Source organism: Podarcis raffonei, chromosome 9 (assembly GCF_027172205.1).
Source record: "Podarcis raffonei isolate rPodRaf1 chromosome 9, rPodRaf1.pri, whole genome shotgun sequence".
In the NCBI taxonomy this organism is placed as follows: Eukaryota; Metazoa; Chordata; class Lepidosauria; order Squamata; family Lacertidae; genus Podarcis; species Podarcis raffonei.
The window spans coordinates 22,166,665-22,189,974 of NC_070610.1; the positions used below are offsets into that span (position 1 = coordinate 22,166,665).

The following is a 23,310-nucleotide window of genomic DNA, read 5'->3' on the forward strand; positions in this document are numbered from 1 at the left end:
TTTCAGCTTTGTATTCTTGTTATTAAAAAAAGAAGAAGTGCCCAGACATTCCGTTGTTGCTACCATAACCTAGGTTTAAGATACCATTTAGCTCCCAATTTTCATATCTGAGTTTCTGAAACTGGTTAGGGTAGGTGCTTCCTGTTAACCATGGCATCTTAAAGCTCTCCCCTGTGCTGCTGCTTTCATTGGTGGTTCTGCTAAAACTGCCAGAACTGAAATTTAGGAAGCAATATGCCATTATATATGCTTAACTGCAAGCTTCTTATAGCAAGAGGCTTGTTTGGGTGGCTGTAGTCCAGCTTCAGTGCTTCCCAATGGTAGCCAACATTTAATTATTTATTACTATAGCCTAGAGAGTTTATTTGGTTAGAGCATGGTGCTAATAATGCCAACGTTGCAGGTTCAATCCCTGTATGGGACAGGTGCATATTCCTGCATTGCAGGGGGTTGGACTTGATGATCCTCAGGGTCCCTTACAACTCTGCAATTCAATTATTATTTATTAAATTGTATACTACCCTTCATCCAAACATCACAGGGTGGTTCACATGAGTACAGGTTATGCAGCAGTGCCTGGTCTGTGTATACTTTTCTATGTTTTCAATCAGAAGTGCAAACCAGTACTTCAAGTTTAAAGCTGCATACCTTTTGTTACCTTTCCTACTTTATACATAGAACAAGCCAGTTACAAGATTGCAACTTGGCTGCTGCCTTCTTTGTCCTGAGGTTGTTTACAGAGTTTGCTAGGCAACCACCTTGCGATCTTAGGATGAAGGGCGGTATGCACATTTAATTAATAATAATAATAATAACCCTCTGTATGTCGTCACAATAATGTACAACAGATCTTGTTGGTTGAATCTGCACTACAATTATGGAAAATATTGTTACAGTAAAAATTAAAAAATCTTAGCGAGATCTAAAAAGTTCTTCCTTGTTTCAAAATTAATGAAAACAGTTTTAAATGCATGTGCGTCTTTGAATTGTTTTTCTTTTGAGAGCTGAGGGTGGCTGTAAATTGGGCTGATATAAAGTGAATGCAAAATATCTAGCATGTTAGGCTGACTGGTAGCTGGGAAAGACAATTAGTTGCTTTAGAGTATAGAGCACAGTGTTTTTTTGCCAGTTGCAAATGATACTTGTGTTATTGATCAGGCAAGAACAACAGTGCCTCACTGTCTTTTCATTCCTGTTATAACCATGGGACATATCATATGTGGCAGATAATTTCTAATGTAAGGGGGCAGACGGATTCAAAAGGGAGCAAGAATTTGGGGTCATTGACAGCCTGATCCTTGAGTTCAGTTGTGTTCATTTCCTAGTAAGTTTGAGGGGTGCAGTGCTTTCCTGTATTTACCCTCGTTTGGAAGGAGATCACTGTATTTTGCAATATTTGCATTTATTTACGAAAATACAGGTTGAACAAAGATACACCAGGAGCCCTCAACCTGAAGTCCACTTCTCTCACATTAGATCTCTAGGGAGACAGCAGGCACCCCAGAGGCTGTTAATTTACAGAGTTCAGAGCTCAGCTCTTTTCTTCTCAGCCTGACTCAAATGGCAACCTGTCATTCTTCTTTACAGACATCTTGCCCCATTGCCCAGGCTAGGGACTTGGTAGAGATGGCTTTCAAGCTTCCAGAACAGTCTGTTGTGGGCCATTTACCTGTTAGTTCCCTAGCAAAGGAGATACTTGGCAAGGGGACTGTTAACAATGGGGGAGAAATGGGGGTGCGTTGGGTGCGGCCCACTCCATGTGTCATCCCTGAGGGGGGTGACATTACTGTGCCACCGCCCTGGGATGCTCGCCGTGGGCAGCACCCCCCTGGGACGCTCCCTGAGCACCTACCTCCACCTCCGACTGTTAAGGCAGTCGCCTGGATCCATTAATCCTCTCCTGTCCAACCCCAAATCTCTTGAAAGTATTCATAGGATTTCAGCCAAAGGTTATCAGGATAGCTTTTCTCTGCTGACATTTTGGTTATGCACCTTTGTGTGTGTGACATGGGTGGACAAAAGAGTTCTTGAGGCTGACCTTAGATGTTGCCAACTGCTTATAGGACTCTTACTTTGCATAATTTGATCTTACATTGCTGTCCATATTTGATGACTGCAGTTTGGGGTATTGAATTGTGGTGTATCTGTGTTACATTTCAAATATGGATGGATCTTATAGGAAAATTCACCTTACTTGTTTTGGCTTTGTGATGTCTGTTGTTGAACGAACACTTTGGACATGGGGGTTTTTTGTAACCATGCTCTACAGCACCTTAAACTTTCCAGCTTTCCCTGCTGGATCCTGGCATTGCACTGTTACGTGCATTAAGCTTTAATTTTAATAGGGTTTTAAGGCTGCATTCTTATGTATGCTTACATGGGAGTAAGTCCCATTGAACCCAGCAGGAATTACTTTTGAATAAACATGTTTAGGATTGTACTGCAAGTGTTTTAGGATCAGGGCTCTGGGATTTAGTCAGTTTTCCTCTGTCAAAACAAACTGGAAGATGGAAATTCAGAGTGCATTCTGTGAGTTTGGTAACGATTGAAAGTACTGTAAACTTGTTATATGGCCCTTTATGAATTTCCACTTAGCATAGCTTATGCTTGACTCTGTTTAGTGAGGAATCACAGACTTGTACAGGACATTAGTGCCAGCCTATGTGCAATCTCTTAGTCTTTCTGGAAATTAAGAGCATGTCAGGGCAACAAAGCTTTTATAAGAGGATTCATCTGGAAATAGCCACTTGGAAGGTGAACAAGAATGGGCTAGCTGGAAAAGCAAATAAAAAACATCTTTGCAATAATTTTCACCATCAAAAACATTTGATTCCATAGTACCCTCACGCTGAAAATGTAGGTTTTCTAAACCTCATTTTTCCACCAAAAATCTACATTTATACATTTTTAAGGCATTTATAAAATCTTTTAAGTGCTGGTGTGTTTTTTCCTGAAATCCTCATCATGTTACTGAGCTTTGTGCAAAATTTGAAAGAGATCTGATCATTGGTTATGGAGAAAAAATATAAAATGCACACAAGGTCGAGGATCTCAAGAGGAACAGAAACACAGATTTCACAAAACTTTGAAGTGCTATAAAATTTAAACCGTTCGAGATAAAGGGGAAAAATTTAAGGGGGTTTCTTTCAACCATAAGGGAAGGTTGTACACCAAGTTTCATCAAAATCCGAGGCGGTGGGTGGCATGACCACGTTGAACTGATGTGGAATGACCCTATATTCACTTACTTTGGGAGTAATGCAAATCTATATATAATATAAATCTATATAAATCTGCATTTGTTAAAAATGCTGCATCCACTGAATCAACTCATTCTTGTATATGAAATAAGCTTAGTATGGAAACAAATACTGTATCAAGTTTAGTGTGCAGAACCAAACATTAGAGACCAGGGGTGGTTCAGAAATAATGAACCATGTGAAGGCGACATGAACTAGCCTGTGTGATCCCAGGACATGTGCACACTCACATAGGAAGAGACCATTGTTTCCTGTTATATCTGACTTACCCAGTGTCCAGCATTTAGTACAGACTGGAAATGTGGCCCTTTTAAAGTGGATTTGTCTTATAATGGTATCTGTTTTTTTAGTGGTGAATAACATAACATGGCAGCAGGAGGCAGCCCTTTTGAAGAAGGAATGGATGATCGTGACTTACCTGGCTGGAGCAATGAGAGCCTTGATGATCGATTAAACAACACGGTATAGCACTAATTTCTGTTAATACTTATTATTAATTTGTATACCACCCTTCATCTGTATATCTCATCATGGTTCACAAGAGAAAAATACGAAATAAAAACAAGAACAAAAAATGAATATTAAGCTCTTCTAGATACAGGCAATGACTGATTTATGCACATCCGAATGGTGCGCTATAGCGGATGGCGCTGGACCTGGAAGTGGGCCCAATACGTTATAAAGACATCACAGAAAGGGGCAGAACAGAGAAGGGGCAGAGTGGACTTGTGTGTGCTTTGCCGACGCATGCGGGGATTTGGAACATAACCCCTGCACAAAACGAGGATTGCCTGTATTGACAAGTGGGTTCCACAGGTAGTTTTAAGGATATATGATGCTTCTACCAAAACTATATAAATATTAAAGTGTATGTTTGAAATCAGTTTCACAGTGTTGTTGAAAAATGCTAGCAGATTGCAGCATGCTGAACACTTGCTTTAAAATGGAAGTAAGTTTTAAAAAATAAATAGGCAATTTGTGTGGTATTGGGAAGAATCATGAATTTTAAGTAATCGTTTTTCTTTAACGATGATGTACGTGGTTTTGTTTCTTTGTTTGATTTTTAAGGGCTGGGGTGGTCAGCCAAAGAGACCCAACAGATCTTCAGAAAAAAACAGGAAAAAGGTTACCGGTGAAAGTGAAACAAGACTTACTAATGACATCTCACCAGAATCAACACCAGGAATTGGACGGAAAAAGTCCAAGACGCCTCATACTTTCCCTCATACAAGATACATTACCCAAATGTCTGTTCCAGAGCAGGCAGAACTTGAAAAACTTAAACAAAGAATAAACTTCAGTGATTTAGATCAGGTATGTGCTTTGTTTTTACTAAAGTGACCTGAGTGGCCTCCCTGGTTTCCAAGTTAGGAAACTCAGGTGTCTAGCCACTGTCTCACTTGTGTAGAGAGGCAGGAGGGAGGTGCAGAAGCTAGCATGAGCCCAAGTGCCCTGCTGTGCGCTTTGCAGCTAAATTTTAATCCTGTCTGACAAGAGCAGAGAAAAGGTCAGCTGCAAAGTCCACTGTCAGGCACTTGGGCAGCTGTTAGCTTCTGAGCAAGAGTGACAGCATTGCTTGCCTCTCCATATTTTCCAGTTATGACTGTAGCCACAATCTTCTCTTAGACTTCATGTGTAGGTAGGAAATGAGCCAACTGGATCCTCTGCTGCTCTTCTGTGATTAGCAGCTGTTTAAGTACCTTGTTGTGTTCTCTATTGCAGATAGAGGAAACTTACGGTTAACAGCATAAAAATTGTTGATCTAGTCTCACACTGACCAACCAGATGCCTATAGGAATCTCACAAGCAGGACATAGGAGCAAAAACTGTCTCCCACTTACGTTCTTCTGTAACTGGCATTCAGAAGCATATTGCTTTTGATAGTGGAGGTGAAGTCATCAGTATGGTAGCCTTAGCCTTCATGAATTTATCCAATCCCCTTTTTAAAACCATTCAAGCTGGCAGCCATCACTACAATTTGTGATAACTAATTATGTGTTTAGTAACCATGGGCTACGTGAATAAATCTGTTCTGGTTTTTTTTTTAAAGTAATATTTATTAAAATTTTGAAGAATTACAAAAATAAGAAAAAATAATAAAACAAAAAATACAAAATACTGAAAAATTAAAACAATTAAAAACAAATCAATTTTTCCATATCTTATCTTTCATTTACTTGTTTCCTTGACCACCTCACACCTCCCTTTTTTGTATTCCAGTTCAGTTAGTTAATTCAGCAAATCCTTTCCATCTTTGTTTTTATCTTAATCATTTATCTTAATATATTGTAACTTTACATTCTCACCTGTTAACAACCCATTTTTACATACTCCTTTATCGCATTACTGCTAAAACCACATAAATTCATTCCAACATCATTCTAACATTCATTAATTTTGCAGTATTTCTGTAAATAGTCTTTAAATTTCTTCCAATCTTCTTCCACCGACTCTTCTCCCTGGTCTCAGATTCTGCCAGTCATTTCCGCCAGTTCCATATAGTCCATCACCTTCATCTGCCATTCTTCCAGGGTGGGTAGATCTTGTGAATAAATCTGTTCTGAGTCTCCCACCATTCTGCCTCATTAGATGATCTTGGGTTTGAGTATTTTATGTACACACACAAATGCACAAACACGGGCGGGGGGGAATTCTCCCAATTCTGGATCTCATGGCAAGGTGTTACATTGGCTACAAGTCAGAAGATATAGGGCCTGGGTAGTGATTGAACTCAGCTCTGTCCCCACTCCTTTCATATTAGCAGGAGGGGAATGAAGAAACTAGGAAGGATGGGGACAAAGCTTAAGCTGGAAGAACTTGGAGGATATATGACTATTCTCTACAATGTTGTTTTGCCATAATAATGAATTCTTTAATCTCAACTCAATACAACTCAATTCATTGCTCTGGGAGGAAAAATGGTCATTCATTTTTTTTTTATCCAGAAGAACCCCACAGAGTTTTTTAACTGGAGCAGTGTTTGAAAGAAAGCTGTAAGTCAATTTGTGGTCTTTCACTCTTATGTAGAGAAGCATTGGAAGTGATTCTCAGGGCAGAGCAACAGCTGCTAACAACAAACGCCAGCTTAATGAAAGCAGAAAGCCATTCAACTTCCTGTCACTGCAGATTAATACTAACAAAGGCAAAGAAGCTGCAACAAGTTCTCAGACACAAGAAACTGGGGGATCATCGCAATATAAAGACTTATTTACAGCTGCCTTGAGTAAGGATTTGCTACAGAATTGTCCTGTCTCTATTGAAGAAGATGGAAGAGGTGAACCAGCAGTGGACAGTAGTCAGGTGATATTAGTGGTTAAATTATCCAATTCATATTGAAAAAGATCTTTTAATGAAATATTTAATGAGTGCTCCTTAAAATAGTATTTTTTTCTTGAAGGTTTATTATGAACATAAGGCAAATGTACGCTGAGAAACTAGAGAGAGAGAGCATGCACGCTGTGGATGTATTACACTTTTCTTTTTTAAAGAATGTATTCAGTTGAAACATGGTTTTCATCTAGAGGCCTGGACACTCAGTTAAGCAAGTCCTGCTAGTAAAAAATGGATGTTAAGCAATTGGACTGGTTTAATTTATTTCTGTAGCATTTTAAATACCATAAACATTTTTAAATTAAAATGCAGGATTGCCATCTATTTTATCAGTTTAAAGCATTATTGTACTGCTTTATATACAAAATATAAAACAATAAAATCAAAACTTCAGAAGGCAACACCATGTGCCAGCATGGCTTGTATGCACTAAGTAATGGTAAACCCCATTGAACTTGGTCTTACTTCTAAGTAGACACAGGATTGCACTGTTAGAGTCATAGTCACAGAAGTGCATTTTTAATTGTTGTATGTAATGTTTGTGTGTTTTAAAAATATGGGTCTAACTTTTGTAGCTGGTGTAACTTTGGTTTTTGTGGTGTTTATATCCCATATGGGTTCTGTTTTACAACATACATTTTTTTCACCCATTAGTTTTATAATAACATTTTACACTTGCTACATCACTTGTATTTGCCCATCACAGATTATTGACTCTACTGTTTTTTTGACTTTCAGATTGTGAGCAGACTAATTCAAATTCGTGACTATATTGCAAAAGCCAGTTCCATGCGAGATGATCTAGTTGAGAAAAATGAGAGATCTGCTAATGTGGAACGCTTGTCGCATCTCATAGATCATCTAAAAGAACAGGAGAAATCATACCTAAAATTTTTGCAGAAGATGCTTGTAAGTTGGAAAGCTTAAATGCCTTTTGCAAATGGTGTGAGAAAATAGTACGGGGGATGAATCTAAAACGTAGCATATTTTCCCCTTAATGTTCCCTTTACCCCATTTATGTAGTTTTTTGTTTATGCCACTAAAATATTCCAGGCTAGAGAAAATGAGGAGGAGGATGGTCGGACTATAGATTCAGCTGTGGGATCTGGTTCTGTAGCTGAGAGCACATCGCTAAACATAGATGTGCAGTCTGAAGTTTCAGATACAACGGTAAGCTTCTTTTTAGTAATTAAGTTGCTAGAGATGAAGATGCATTTCTCTCTCCAGATAACTTACGTTCTGAATCTAATTTTAGTCCAGGAAAACTTTTTATAAGCTACAAATTCCGGAAACATTAAAATAAATGTAACAATTTTAAGTCATAATGGCCTGAATTCTAACTACAGTGAAACAGAAAACGGGGTTTTCCTCTCTCCCTCCTGCTTCCCACTATAGCCAGCTTCCTATCCCCAACTTCAATATCTCCTCCATGTAGTCCCCCTTATCCCCAACATGAATAGCAATGCAAAACTTAATGTTTTGGGATACTATTCACCCTTTATTCAGTATGTATGGTCTGTAGACAAAGGCTTGCCACCAGGAATTAAGCACAAGGCAGGTTTGAAGTTGAAGCCATGTTACTGCACATTCCTCATTGCCTAAACTATATTTAGGATTCTCTTCAGAATAATGTTTTAAAACCTGTTTGCAATCTCATTCCTTGCTTATTTGTACCTTGTTGTTACTAAAAGAATGACCTCAAAGTACATATAAGCTTTTACAGTGCAGTCCTGGTGAGATGCTTCGGACTATAGCCATAGCTTCTTAGTTGGCAGTTTATCCTCATAGCAACTTGTATACCCGCAGTCCTAATATTTTTGTCACAGTCAAAAGAAATTACATGTGCCACCATGCAATTTAGTCAAGTTTGCAAATCATTTGATATTGGAGTTTCCCTACCTACTGCATGACACTTCGGAAGAAGTTGGGAACCCTTCTGCCAAATCCTCAAACAGCTTCTTTCAGCTTCTGAGAGTTTAAAAAGCAGTTAAGAAGTTTGGTGGAAGGAGCCATATACAAGGAGATTCAGAGATCTGCTCATGATGCATGTGTCCTCTGAAACGTAACATTTGACATCTTTAACATTTTGTAAAAAGAAATCTGTTGAACCATGCCCATGCTTAATATATTTTAAGTCACTGGTCTTCAGTGGGTTTGGGGGCTCAGTTGGTGGTTTTGGGACCCTTTAGTGGGTTGTGCTCTGATCCAAGGTGGATCCGAACAGGAGCACTACCACCATGCAAATATCTGGTAAAAGATTAAGAAATGGTTCCCCAGATGCATGTTTGGGTTAAAAGCAGGTCCTGGGTATTATGGTATGTTGACAAATTACAACTGGAATAGGCCAGCGGTATTATAAACTTAAACTATGCTTAGCAGAAATATATGTTCACAGTCTAACTTACTAAACTATTTGATAAAGGAGGTATCTTTTAGTCTGAGAGCTCGGCCCTGCATTGAGGACAAACTAGGGAATTCAGCTTCTCAAGGACAGGTTTCAGACATGGCCGTTACAGCAAGTCCAAATGTGAAAAATGACAGAGCTGCTCTGAATGGCAGGGAAATCTGGTCTAGTAGGATTAATAGCCAAGAACCTGGATTACTCTCAAAGGTACACTACCAAATATTGCCTTGAACATCAATATAGGGGCTCAGTCTGCATTCCTAGTTTTTCTTTATAATAAATACTCTGTAACAGAAGTTTGATGTGCATTCAATGATTGCTTTTGTTCTTTTAAATACTTGACTTTATGCACTATTTATCTGTGAAATTATTCTTCTGTCTGCTTTGCTGCATTTGCATTTATTTTTTTAAAGGCCTGTTCGAACAAATAAGTTAAAGAATAATGTAGCAACAATATTTATCTCAGCTCAGATATCTTCCTGTCTCTGTCACACATTGTTCTTACTTAATAAGAAAATAGTGTTAATGGGGCATATATGTTGTTGTTTTAGTAAACATTTTATTATTCCCCCCCCCAAAAAAAGGTTGATTATTTCTAAAATGGTAACTGAATGTGGACTCTGGACCATTGGCATGATCATAAGTTCTTACCCTTTAATACTGGGGTTGTTTGGATTTGCTTTTTTAACATTTCCTTTTTATCTCTATTTCTCTTCCCCAGTCCAATTATTTATCTTAAAACATTTAAATGAGGAATTAAAGATGAGGAAATTCATTTTGTGCTTGCATTTTTGGAAGATATTTAAGCTGTGTGATAAGAATTCTGATTTGTTCTTTGCTTCTCTTGGTGGCTTTCTTTTTCTCCTCAGTTTTCATTGTAATACAGGATTTTACATAATCAGTGTTGCACTGCATACCAATTTGAGTAGTTTCATTTCAGTGGAAGTTGTATGTTTGACTATCTCCCATTGAAATAAATAGAATAACAGTGCTCTTGTTGGATAACTCTGATTTGTCATTGCATGGAAGCTATTATGCAAGCCTTTTTTTAAATAGAAAAGGCAGGATCATATCCAAATATATTAGTACTATTCTATTTACCTATGGCAATAAGGCCTGATAAAAAGAGTGGTACTTCTTTGTAAGTATAGGATTTTGCTGTAAGGGCTGAGAGCTTGAAATGGCATACCAAATTTCAGCATGGCATTAAAAGGATTGAATATAACTCCAATTAATACATTATGGGGTGGGAAGAAGCAAGTATATCAGAAAACTGAATTTTGCTTTCACTACATTTTAAGATAATAACATGGACTCATCTTTCTGAAAAGAAAACGCCATACATATTTAGAGGTTCAGGTTTGTTTTCTCCACACCGACTGTATAAAAATTTAAGTTACCTTCTAATGGGCAGCTGAATATTGATCCCATTTATTTTATTTTCATTTTTATCCCTTTATATTTTTCAGGCCAGAGATCCTCAGCAGGAGGCTACAGAAGAGCTTGCAAATTTGAAGAAGCAACATGATTTATTGAAGAGGATGCTACAACAACAGGAACAACTGAAAGCTCTTCAAGGGAGACAAGCTGCTCTGCTTGCACTGCAGCATAAAGCAGAACAAGCCATTGCTGTCATGGATGATTCTGGTATGCTGAGGTTTAGATTCCTGAACAAAAGACCTCTTCATCTGCAATTAAAGTATTGACTTGATATAATAGAATCAGAGTTGGAAGGGACCCTGAGGATCATCTAGTCCAACCCCCTGCAATGCAGGAATATGTAGCTGTCTCATATGGGGTTCAAACCTGCAACCTTGGCATTATCAGCACCACACACTAACCAGCTGGGCTAACTTGAAGGTCTCAGATGTTGTACCTTTTATTGCATTTCCAGTAATTAAATTATTCACTTTAATGGTGGTGTTTCTTAAATAAGAACCTAAGAAAATACTCCAGAGCATGTTAAATGAAGTAGGTTGAGAATGTGCATTCTGGTAAATACCCACATATTCAGAGTAGATCCGTTGAATTCATAAGACATAAATTACTCTATTTCACTGGGCCTGAATTGTGACTATTGGGTATCACCCTCTGGTTTTTAGCCCTCCTATGAGCTGAAAACAGAACGCAAAAGAGTGCTTTATGTTATATGAACAGCCTAAATAAGTAACAGTGATAGGAGAATCTGAGAAACATTTGGAAAGTAGCAGGCAGTTAGTGTGGGGCATGCTGAATTCTGTATTATGATTCAAGTTTCTAGTAATCAGTAGAAAATGAAGTGGAGTTGCAGTCTCCCAGTGGAAAAAACAATAATTTCCACATCTTTAAAAGTCTTTCGGATTCCACAGTTCGTTACATGAATGCCTTTTCTGTATGCCCTATTTCGTATGATTAAAAAGCCTCTGTTTAATAAGTTCCAAATTTACTTAAGCACTTCAATAAAATTTTCCATTTTCTTCTCCCACCTGTAGTTGTAACAGAAACAACTGGTAGCATTTCAGGAGTGAGTCTAACATCAGAGCTGAATGAAGAATTAAATGATTTAATTCAGCGCTTTCACAACCAGCTTCATGATTCTCAGGTACCCTTTTTTATATTTAGTATGTACATGATTATATTGCTAATCAAGTCAGTCTAAAATGGCTTGCTTTCTCCTATGGAGAATTCCATTTCAGAAGTGAGCATTATAGTATTGATTGTTGCCAGTTGCTATTGATTCCTTTATTAGCACTTTCCATGGAATCTTCGTTTTTTAAGTTAAGTTAAGTTTATCCTGCCCTTTTGTCAAAAAGGCTATCAGGGCAACATATAATATCAACAGAAACAAGACTGTTGGCTTAGAAATCCAAAAAGTATGACAGAAAAGAGGAAGCTGAAAAAAGCAAAACTGCATATCTCAGCAAAACTGTGTTCTGTCAGCAAAGTAACTGCATCACATCTTTTTCTCTCCTACAGCCTGATGAATAGTGCTAACGTGTTTGCATTGCTGAAGTGTTTTTTTCTTGAAATGCCTTCTGTTGAAAGTAATGTGGATTGAATTTTTTTTCATAGAATTGTAGAGTTGGAAGGGGTCTTGAGGGTTGTCTAATCCAACTCCTTGCAATGCAGAAATTTAGTCTTCATCTTTTTTTAAAAAACAAAACACTTCAACAAATCTACTTCCATTAAAAAAATTCTCTTGATTTGTTTGACTGCTTTGAAAGGAAAATGGTGGGTGGACTGATGCAAACTGTGACAACTGTTTGGAATTTTGTTACATGAAATGCTGTCATCGAAAACAGCCATTTAAAAAAAGATTACAGCACAATTCCAAACATGTCTGAAGGAAGTCCCATTCCCTTGAATCCAGCATTCCCTTCAGCAGAACTTTGCACATCAGATGTTTCAACAAGTGGAAGGGGAAGGAGACTTTTTTTGCCAATTCATCATTCTCCCTGCAGCCCTGAAAAGCTGCTGTGGTAGGTTTGGGGAACCCTTGAAACAGTGTGGAAGGTAATTTGAGGGGCTACTAGAGAACAGGGAAATTGCTTATGTTGTCCAGCTCTCTTTCCAATTGCGGGAACCTCTGCTGGATCTCAATCCCTTCTGTGAATAGAAGGCTTACTCTCCCAAAAGTGGTAATAGGATTGTAGTGTTAAGTGTTCTGAAATTAACTTGAATAAAATATGTCTACTTTTAGGTTCAACCTGTTCCAGATAATAGAAGGCAAGCAGAGAGTCTTTCTCTAACCAGGGAGGTTTCCCAGAGCAGGATTTCTTCTGTGTCTGAGCATTTGTCTGAAGAAAAGGCCCAACTCTTCAGTAAGATGATAGCATTGCAGGGTAAAAAGCAAAAAATGGACAAATTGTTGGGAGAATTGCACACACTTCGGGACCAACATCTAAACAATTCATCCCGTAAGTAGGAGCATGCAATCTGGTGGTGTTATTTACAGTATTTTGTTTGTTACTTATATGAATTGGTGGAAGTCTTTTCAGTTCCGTTCTCTTTCCACCCCCCCCCCCAAACAAATGCATGTTGGGTTTGGATGTTGAACATTCAAACCTCTGCTCAGCCTAATTTTCCTAGGTTAGGTCTCCTTTAGACATGGCTTTCCTTGTTATGTCATAAATAAAGAAGTTGGTAAGGGAGAAACTGCTAGAAGTTCATGTTTCAATGTACACATGATTAAGGCTGCTATCTCCTAAAAAGATACATTTGATACAATCTGGTCTCCCATTTTCTCTTTTACTGAAGAAGAACAGGGTACAGTGGTACCTCGGGTTAAGTACTTAATTCATTCCGGAGGTCCATACTTAACCTGAAGCTGTTCTTAACCTGAAGCACCACTTTAGCTATTGGGGCCTCTTGCTGCTGCCGTGCCGCCGTAGCACTATTTCTGTTCTTGTCCTGAAGCAAAGTTCTTAACCTGAAGCACTATTTCTGGGTTAGCAGAGTCTAACCTGAAGCGTATGTAACCCGAGGTACCACTGTATTTTAATTCCATCATCATCACAGAGGTGTATTTGGAGGGGTGTATATATTCATTGAAAATCTTAGCTTTCTTTTCTTTTTTTAAAAAGGAACCTACCTGTTAAGTCTGACACCAGAGGTCCATCTCTAAATATCCCTGCCCCTCTGTTGGCTTTCTTCATAATAATTACTATTATTTATATGCCACCACCTGACCTAGTTGCCCAGAGAGCCATGTTTTAAACATTTTCCAAAAAAATAAATGCCCAGGATTTTAACTGATTTTATATCAACTGCTTTTTGTATTTTTTACTGTTGCTATAACAATTGCTTATGTTTCTGATGTTTTTGATTTATATTTGTTTTATGGTTCTCTTCTGTATTTTATTATTAATAATAATAATGTAAAAAAAGAATAAGGCTGCTAGATGCATGCCACTAGTCTGAGCCTTTAGACAGTTTGGGGGGGGGGAATATCCAGATTCCGCCTCTTTTCTCCATTTCAAGACAAAATTACAAAAGTCACTCATACTCCGTTCCATACTCCATGAGTTCCAGCCATAGCTAAGATGGGGAAACTGCCACCCGTGATACCACTCATAATACCAAGGTGCCCAGTGAGATCTGACAAGAATAACTGTAATGAATAGATGCAAACCTTGACATAAGGCTCCTGATTGTCAGCAGATACTTGTGACAGTATCAACTGGCAGGAGTTCTGCCCTGGGCATCTTGTCTGTGCATTCAAGCTTGAAAGCCCACCAAAAATATTACTATCAAAGCTCACAAGATCAAGCAGAACCAAGTCTCTAACTGGTAGCTGCTCCCTCCAGAGGGAGCTAAAGCCATCCTAATGTCTAGCACAGCACAGCTTATCAAATGAGAGTGGAACACAGTGGCAGATGGGCTCTGTAACACTTCATTCAAGCCCAGATGAAGCCTTGATGCAACCATTATCTAAAAAATGTTTCAGCTGTCCAGCAGCACACCTAATCATTTCTTCACCCCTGTCAATCACAAACAAACGCACTTCTCCATGGAGTGAGCGGAGGCAATAGATCAGGGGTCAGCAAACTTCTTCATCAGGGCGCCGGTTCACTGTCCCTCAGACCTTGTGGGGAGCTAGACTATATTTTGAAAAAAAATATGAACGAATTCCTATGCCGCACAAATAACCCAGAGATGCATTTTAAATAAAAGGACACATTCTACTCATGTAAAAACACACTGATTCCCGGACCGTCCACGGGCCGGATTGAGGAGGTGATTGGGCCAGATCCGGCCCCCGGGCCTTAGTTTGCCTACCCATGCAATAGATGCTCTTCCAGCCCCTCATCCATGAAATGTAGTTTATACTTTCCCCATAACACTACTGATATGATAGTCCAGGTGCAAGGGAACAGGTCTCAGTCACCTTGGTGGCACCCTACGAACCATGCCACCTGTGGTTTTCTGTATTCCTTCGCTTAGCAACCATGCTCCTCTGATTTTTTTGGTCAAGGCCAACCATCTTTTTTCAAGGCTCAATCAGACACTTGGACCTAGTATAGCTGCAGCTTGCAACTTGGAAGCTTATCAATGATCACGGCACAAGTTTGGGTACCCAGCCAAATTGGTCAACGCCATTCTGCCCAACAGGAGATAGAAAAATCTATTGGAATGTAGAGCTGGAGGAAGAAAGTGGACTACAGGGGAAAAATAGGCACTAAGGAGTTATTGGGCTTCTGACTTACATTACATTCTGACTAATGTAAGCAGACTTACATTAGAATTCATGTCCAGTACACTGCTATGACAAGTCTCTGCACTGTCTGTGGTCCTTTCCAAGTCAGGCTTCAGACCCCATGGGCTTCATCCCCATCGTAAAAGATTTTATTAGTGATTGGTCAATCATTTGAATTTGGATATGGGTAAACATAGTTCTTAAGCAGAAATGTCCTTTTTTTAAAACAATGTGTTACCTTAGAAGTGAAATGGGAGGAAGCCATCTGAAGTGTTTATAAACACTTGTATTCTTTATTTTTAAATCTCCTTGATTTAATCTGAGTCATAATTTTAATTTATTAATATAGTGTATTAATATACTAGGGCTGCAACATTTAATTATGATAGAAATAGTCCTTCAGAGGTTTTTGCATAAAACAAGATGAAATCTAGTGTCATCTAATTTGCAGTCTTGCCGGCTTCAGGGTCTCCTCAGAGAAGTGTTGATCAAAGAAGTACAGCTTCAGTAGCTTCTGCACCTGTAGGAATAGCAGCTGCTGTCAATGAAGAATCTAACAGCTTAGCATCATCTGCTGTCTATCATCCAGATTCTGTCACCTCACAGAATGACAGCGAAGAGGACGACAACTTAAATCCAACAGAAAAGCTACAGTAATATATTCTAAATTTTTGGATAAACAGTTTGTTTTATTAGTTTGGTTTATGAAGCAGTTACCCATGGTAGATATTTGAGAGCATATGTACGATATAAGGAGGGGCTTTTAAGACACAAGTTCTTCCTAACACTTGTTTTGAGAGAGACTGCTCTGCAATAGATAACAATTTAGTTGGGTGTTCAAACCGATTGCAGATAAAAGCCAACTTTGGTGCTTGATGTTAACTTAGGTACTTGGGTACTGAACATTCAATTGTCCGTGTACATTCTGGTTTAATTTTTTGATGAAATAAACTTAGCTTCTATACCTTGTGGATACACACAATTCAAGCAATAACTTGCCCGTGCATTATTATCTGTAATGTGCTCTTTTCAGGATGGTCGAAATCATATGTTAAACTAGGCTCTGAGAAGCAAAGTATTGACAACAGTATGAGAGATGGTAGGGGAGTTACAAATCAGGAAGTATGGTTCAGATCTCAGCTGTTCCAAGATCTCAATAGATGGCCTTGAGTGTGCTGCTCTCTCAGCCACAGTACCCCATCTACAGTTTATAGAAAATACTGAGCTACCTTTTTATAGTGTTGTCAGAATTAAAACAATATAATGTATGTGAAGTGATTTGAACACCTAAATGAATGCTGCTTGATGGCCAGATTTCAAAGTAACTACTCAGATGTCTGGCATGGTGTCGTTTAGCTACTCTTGTGTCATAAAACTCCTAGTCTTGTCAACTAGCTAGCTTATACCTAGTCAAAGTAATCAGAAGTTCCCATCTTCTCTCTTTCTCCCATCCTCCTAATTTATAATATTATTTTTGTGGCTATACACACGCACACACAATTTCCCCAGTTCATATCAAGAGAAACCTCCTGCTTTGTCCAGAACTAGATTTTCCTCAGGTAACTGCCAACTTCAGTCATCCCAGGGTTGCACTTTCCTTGATGTAAGAAAATAATAAATATGAATCTCAAGTTGGCCCCATACCACTGTTCAAAGCAAGCTGACAGTTGGACCTCTTTCCTTTGTAGGAAGTTGAATGAAGTTCGAAAGAGACTAAATGAATTGCGTGAATTAGTCCACTACTATGAGCAGACATCTGATATGATGACAGATGCTGTAAATGAAAACACTAAAGAGGAAGAGGAGACGGAAGATTCAGAGTGTGATTCAGAACATGAGAATCCACAGCCAGTTACCAATATTAGGTAGGTTGGTTGCTGTGGCTGTTGCCTCTGAAAGTGCTGCTGCTATAATGATAAGAAATAATCTTAAACATAAGTTTGCTATAATTATTGATCTTGTCCGAAATACCTAAAGTCTGACCTAGTATTTATGAGAAATTGGGAAAGCAGCAGTGCAAACTTAATTTTCTCCTGCTTTTTCTCCTGCAGTGATATGTACGGTGTACATATGTTATTTTTCTTCTTTCTTCCCTCTTCTGGTCCCCCCCCTTTCCCTGCTCCCATAACTCAATTTCCCCAACTTTTGTATGCTTGGGATTTGGGAAACTGGGCTTCTTAAGGTGATGTACATCTTCCATTAGATAAATTATTTCAAAAACAAGACAAAGAACCCACTATTATTATAGTATTAGCACAATATTTATTTATATTCCACCATTTCCCCAGACTGGGACTCAAGGCAGCTTACAGATAAAATATAAACTGCTAAAAATATAGACTTCCGTTTTCTGAAATTTAATGCAGACACAATTTTTTTAAAGGATTTTTATCCATTGTTGTTGAATGATTGTATTGCTGCAATTGGTATGTTCAGTTCATTTTTGGTATGAAAATAGAGTTTTAGTTAGGTAAGTAACTTATTTTTGCTGTGGTAAGATCTAGTACTAGGAGCAGAATCTGTTTCATAAGTACCAAACCAAAGGTGAAGAATGGTAAAATAAAGATTTTAGAAGATCATAATTGTTTTCTAGCGCCACCTATCTTGGCTTTTGTAAATATTTCATTCCCAATTTTTAATTTAAAAAATCTGTTCCGTCTTGGAGCTTGTAAAAAACCTAAGGGTGCTTAAACTTTAAATGACGCTTAATTTGGTTTCCTCCTCTAGAAATCCACAGGGCACCACTAACTGGGGAGAAATGAATTGCAATAGCAATTTGCAGTGTGGAACTAATAACAGAAATGGAAGGCATCTTAATACATCTTGTGAAATAAACAACCGATCTGCTAATATAAGGATGCTGAATATGCCCTCAACTTTAGGTACGTTTCAAAATAATATATTTTGCAGAGAATGTAATGTGTGGCAGTATTCAAGTCTTCTTAATTTATTAATCACATGGGGATTAATCAATTTACTCTCTAGATTTGTGTATGGGTAAAGATTATTTCTGAAGCAGAACACATACACTGTTTTTAGAAGATATGTGTAAGAATGGAGAGCCACTCACTTAAGGCAGTGCTTTCCATCTGTAAATTTTGTAAGTCCTTTAAAAAAAAAAAAGGTTGGGCATATTTTTAAAAAATCGGTTGTCCAGATTATAAGTGATTTCAGTTCCTAGTGTGTTCTTTCAGATTGCCATTATAATAGAGAAGATGGTGGTGCTGATATTCCACAAGGTGAAGACGAAGTTGATGCTGAAGTTGATCGAGCCAGTGAAGCTTCCCTATCCAGCCGCAGAACCAGCGTAGCTGAGGAGGCTCCTGCTGATGCGGAATTTGAGCAGAAGATCAACAGGCTTATAGCAGCAAAACAGAAACTTCGACAACTGCAAAACCTTGTTGCTATGGTACAGGTCTGTTTTCATTTAATAAGTTCCTTGCCAGTGTGCTAACTTAAATTAAAGCAATGGGTAGAATTAAAAGTAAGGCTAAGGAGCTCGCTCCATCAGCCCTAGCATTTCTGCTTGAGTGATGGAACACTTTCCCCTTCCTTCTCCCCATGTGCTGTTTTGAGGGGTTCTCCCAACCTGCAAGAGTGGATTTTGGGGGATGGGGGAAGCCCTGCTGTGCTAGTGGGAATCCTTGAGCTGGCTTCTGCCATCAATTGCGTAGTTTAATCTGGCCCAATATTGTGTGTGGTTGTTCATTGTTGTCATTTTTCGTACTGTATTCCGGCTTCATCAGTAAATGATGAAATGCTTTTAAGCTGCGGAAACCTGAAAACTTCTTTTTCAGTATCTGAAGGTATTAAATAAAAATTATATTTCCAGCTCTCGATTACAGATGGTCTCAAAAGTTGACATATTTTTAGTATCATGAAAAAGAGGGAACCCAATAGCAAGGAATTCTGAAGGTTTATTTGGGACATCTTCCAGTCAAATTAAAGCATTTTCAGTTGTATTGATTTCAGCAGGAAAGTGTTGAAAAGATGCTTAATCAATGGGACTTTGACAATGGGACACCTGACAACAAAACTGCATTGGATGGTGCAAAAGAGAGAGAGAAAGGAAAGGAAAGGTGGAAGGCTCAGTGAGGTCATAGCTGAAGACACTGTTTCTATTTTAGGACGATGAAGTGGAACCAGAGGCTTCAGGACAGGGTAACATGGATCAGTTCTTTGTGGCTGAAGAGGAAAAAGCGCAGCAGCAACCAAACAATATTCGAACCAGTGCAAACAAGTCCCAGAAAGGTGTAGTTCTGAATGAAAAAGCAAGGTACAGTCTCTTTCACATGCATTAAAGTTAATGATGGGGCAGATTTACTGACTGCATTTGAGGGGATTATATATAATGTGAGAGTTTTCCCTGCCTGGTTTCTGCCTGAAAATGACTTCTGCTGACCATCAAAGCAGAAACAAGCAAGGAAATAAGGAAGCGTGCAAACTCCTGGTGTTCGGCTCTCTGAATCTGTGGTGGTTATAGTGAGGATTTGGCATAATTCTTTACATGCGGATAAGTAAATTTTAACCCAGTGAGCAGGCAGGATAGTGTGCAGTGGAACCTTGGCTTTCAAACGTAATCTGTTCCAGAAGACTGTTCAGCATTTGAAAGGGCTGGCTGCAAAGTCAATGGGGGAAAATGAAAAACATGCCTCGGAAGCCGTTCAGCTTCCGAAAAAGTTTCGAAAATGGAAGCATTCACTTCCAGGTTGTCGGCGTTCAGTTCCAAATTGTTTGCCTTCCAAAGCATTCAACAACAGGTTCCACTGTACCTCCCATGATGCCTGGTTACCCATACATCATTTTTGAATGAGATTGTCTAAGGAATGTGGTGTGTGTGGCCCTCCATCTGTTCATCCTTCAACAAGGGATGATGGGAGTTGGAGTCCAGTAACATCTTGGGTGCTACAGGAACTCAACTCCTCAGCTAAGGCCTCATATACCCTTTCTGATTTAGGTGGGGCTGTCTTGGCCATATGTCCTTGCCATTGGTTTGTGGTATATAACACTCTCACTTGGGAGTGCTGTGGAACTGGAAGGCCTTGCCCAATACAGAATTGATTGGTCCAAGAAGAAGAAAAATACATTTTAAACTTCTGCAGTGTATGTTCTCCTAATTAATCTGTTTTTGCTTTTGACAAATTAGTTAGAAGTAGGGAATTGCCCAGTTAGATGTCTGTAACCACTTCAGGTTTTTTCCTTTGCAGAGAATGATAACATGAGAATGCTTTATTGTTGTAGAGAGAAATTTTATGAAGCCAAGCTTCAGCAGCAACAGAGAGAATTGAAACATCTCCAAGAAGAAAGGAAGAAACTGATAAAGATCCAAGAAAAGATCCAGGTGTTGCAGAAAGCTTGTCCAGATCTTCAAGTAGGTAGAACGGTGGTTTAACACGAGAGAGGGAAATACAAAATCCCAAGGGCAACTCTGCTTGGCATCTCAACCGCAAGATTATTAAGCCTAGCTTTTATTCATTTAAATGCAGGGTGTGTTAGCCCTTGTAGTTATAAATATGAGTTTTGAGCATAGGATTGCCAATATACCGAAAGGTCAGAAATAGTGAGAAAAAGATGTGTGCTTGAAAGATGATGGGTCTGTAAATAGCTGGATGAGTAGTTCAAAAGCTTGGAACATTAGTTTGTAGACAGCAGTCTTGTGTTGGCTTGCCTGTTGAAAAATGAAATTGACTGGATCACTAAAAAGCCAGTGATGCCACAGATTTCATTAACTTGATAAAGGTTCTTATTCAAATACTAATAATGTAATTTTAACACTTTATTCTTAGTTGTCATCTGGTGTGGATAATTGCCCTGGGAATACTTCAGCGCCAGCTGCGAATGAAATCAGCGCAACCAACAAGATTGTGGTTCAACCAGAAGAAACAGCCACAATCGATACTGAGGTGCTTCATATTCTTGTGTATAAAACTGCAATAGCATATTTTGAATTGCATTGCATTAAAATATTTTCTCTTAATATTTTATTTTAAACAGCTTTGGTCTGAGATGCGCAGACATGAGATTTTGAGAGAAGAATTGCGACAGAGAAGAAAGCAGCTTGAAGCCTTAATGGCTGAGCACCAGAGGAGAAGGGACCTAGCAGATACCACATCTGCTTGTGCTGGATCTACTAAAAGTGATGGATCAGAGACCCAGTGCACTCCCCAACAAAGCAGAACAGAAAAGTAAGAGAAAAAGTAAAATACCCTGCTTTCTCATCTGGTGTATATTTAAGTTGTATTCACTGCAAAGATAAATCACTTTTCAAAATTGTATTTAGATGTGTTACTTTTAAATGTGGCATAATTAGAACAGCCTATTCTGAAACTGAGCATTGCTTTCTGCTAACCAGTTTAAGGAAGGGAAGAGATCACCTCTTATCTCTTCCTCCCCAACCCCAGTAGACTTACACTTGATCACTGGTATGATAATACTGCTTCCTCATGTCTGTGCACCTTTTCACCAGCAGCATGCAAGCTGCTGTACCAATCTAAAAAATTGCCCTGTTCTTGAGGATGTTCATTTCTGGAACTGAATTATATACTCCTCTCCTCCACCCACACTTTAAAAAAAAAATGCTTTTAAGACTTCATTCCCACAGTGGATTTTGAATCACTGTTATGACTAGCCTGATTAAGCAGGTTAAATAGTCATGCTTGCTACTTTTAGTCTGGGAGACTTGAGCAGTCACTGTCTGGTTATAAACATTTTGGCCTTGCCAAAAACAAATAAATATCTAAATCCTTATATTGGAAATACATAGCTGTGAATTTAAAAATGCAGGAGCAAGTAGGAACAAAATTTATATTCTGGAAGGTGGGGAAATAATCTAAAAATGACATAAATCAAAAGTCATAAATTTAATTTGAATCGTGCAGAATTCCTAAAAGGCATAGAGATAAATCAAAGCAAATTGTGTTTCTAGGAGATTAATTTGAGATGTGCATGTTAGCTATTTTTATCCAGCGTGCAACTTAGTTTTTCGTGATCTAATTTTACCTTATACTTTAGCAGCAGAATGACTGTTTTTTAATACTTGATGCTAGAACCATGGCAACATGGGGAGGGTCTACTCAGTGTGCATTTGATGAAGATGAAGATGGTGGTGATGAAGATGCATATCTTTCTGACGGGCTTGGTCAAGTGGAAGAGGAAGAGGAAGAGGAGCAAGAATCTAGTTCCAATGAGTACTCTGTGTGTCCCAATAACGCAGATCAAAGTACATACTGTGCAAAGGAAGATAAGGAGAGGTTAGTTTTGCATGTTCATTACCGACAGTTAAGTTGTAAACTGCTCCCGCCAAGAAAATGTTTTCCCTTTGCTGCTTATTAAGCTGTGCATTATGATGCTAGTCCTTATATACTGTGAAGTTCACTCTGAAAGGTTTTATATAACCTGAAACTATGAACGTATGGATATCTAGTGTAATATTTTCTGTAACTTCATTGGTCAGCCTACAATTCATTTGTGCAGTATTACTGATGTTTAACTTCTAAGCCCCATTCCAAACATTTTTTGGAATAGTGAGAGGCTTCGTGCTGTAGAGGAGAGACATGCCTCTGTTCTGCTATCACACAGAGCCCTGGCATTATGCATTGTGTTCTATCTCAAAGCCAGATAAAAGAAATTCCTGCTCATCAAAAAGAGGATAAACGGACACTGCACAAATTAGGTGACTACATCATGTTACCTGCATGGTGTGAAGGGAAAGAAGCATGTTTGCTCTGGACTAGGCTTGTGTTCCTTCAGAACTGAATTGCTTGTTTCTCATTGGCCTCGTAACTGGCTTTTTACTTAATGAAATGCTTTGTACCAAGAGCGCAATTTAGAAATGTGTAATCCCTTGTCAAAACACTCGTTGTTCTCAGCTGGAAGAATCCTCGTCCTCTTTCAGCAGATGGAAACTATCGTCCTCTGGCTAAAGCAAAGCAGCAACAGAATATCAGCATGCGGCGGCAAGAAAACCATCGCTGGATGTCTGAGCTTTCTCATGTAGAAGAGAAAGAACAGTGGCAAGAGCAGATTAACCAGCTAAAGAAACAGCTTGAATTCAGTGTCAATATTTGTCAGACTTTAATGCAGGATCAACAGGTAGAATGTGAAAGACTTATTTAATTTTCTCTTCTGCATGTTCCCATCCA

General features: G+C 38.7%; 1 protein-coding gene across 16 annotated transcripts in view; it reads left to right on the plus strand.

The window, feature by feature from the left end:
- The window catches only part of PCM1 (pericentriolar material 1), a 48,945-nt gene that overhangs the window by 1,296 nt on the left and 24,339 nt on the right, over nucleotides 1–23,310 (plus strand). For 7 of the 16 annotated variants that reach the window (XM_053404447.1, XM_053404454.1, XM_053404455.1 and 4 more), the window contains exons 2-20: nucleotides 3,611–3,722; nucleotides 4,329–4,574; nucleotides 6,288–6,560; nucleotides 7,329–7,499; nucleotides 7,644–7,760; nucleotides 9,013–9,201; nucleotides 10,464–10,641; nucleotides 11,466–11,575; nucleotides 12,674–12,890; nucleotides 15,621–15,822; nucleotides 16,858–17,034; nucleotides 17,897–18,051; nucleotides 18,364–18,584; nucleotides 19,297–19,445; nucleotides 20,411–20,540; nucleotides 20,956–21,072; nucleotides 21,164–21,354; nucleotides 22,216–22,419; nucleotides 23,038–23,260. In XM_053404447.1, the coding sequence (XP_053260422.1) occupies nucleotides 3,627–3,722; nucleotides 4,329–4,574; nucleotides 6,288–6,560; nucleotides 7,329–7,499; nucleotides 7,644–7,760; nucleotides 9,013–9,201; nucleotides 10,464–10,641; nucleotides 11,466–11,575; nucleotides 12,674–12,890; nucleotides 15,621–15,822; nucleotides 16,858–17,034; nucleotides 17,897–18,051; nucleotides 18,364–18,584; nucleotides 19,297–19,445; nucleotides 20,411–20,540; nucleotides 20,956–21,072; nucleotides 21,164–21,354; nucleotides 22,216–22,419; nucleotides 23,038–23,260 (3,366 nt within the window). In that variant the 5' untranslated portion in view covers nucleotides 3,611–3,626. The remainder of the gene's footprint in view (nucleotides 1–3,610; nucleotides 3,723–4,328; nucleotides 4,575–6,287; nucleotides 6,561–7,328; nucleotides 7,500–7,643; nucleotides 7,761–9,012; nucleotides 9,202–10,463; nucleotides 10,642–11,465; nucleotides 11,576–12,673; nucleotides 12,891–15,620; nucleotides 15,823–16,857; nucleotides 17,035–17,896; nucleotides 18,052–18,363; nucleotides 18,585–19,296; nucleotides 19,446–20,410; nucleotides 20,541–20,955; nucleotides 21,073–21,163; nucleotides 21,355–22,215; nucleotides 22,420–23,037; nucleotides 23,261–23,310) is intronic. The other 9 variants (XM_053404456.1, XM_053404464.1, XM_053404457.1 and 6 more) reach the window with 5 other exon arrangements.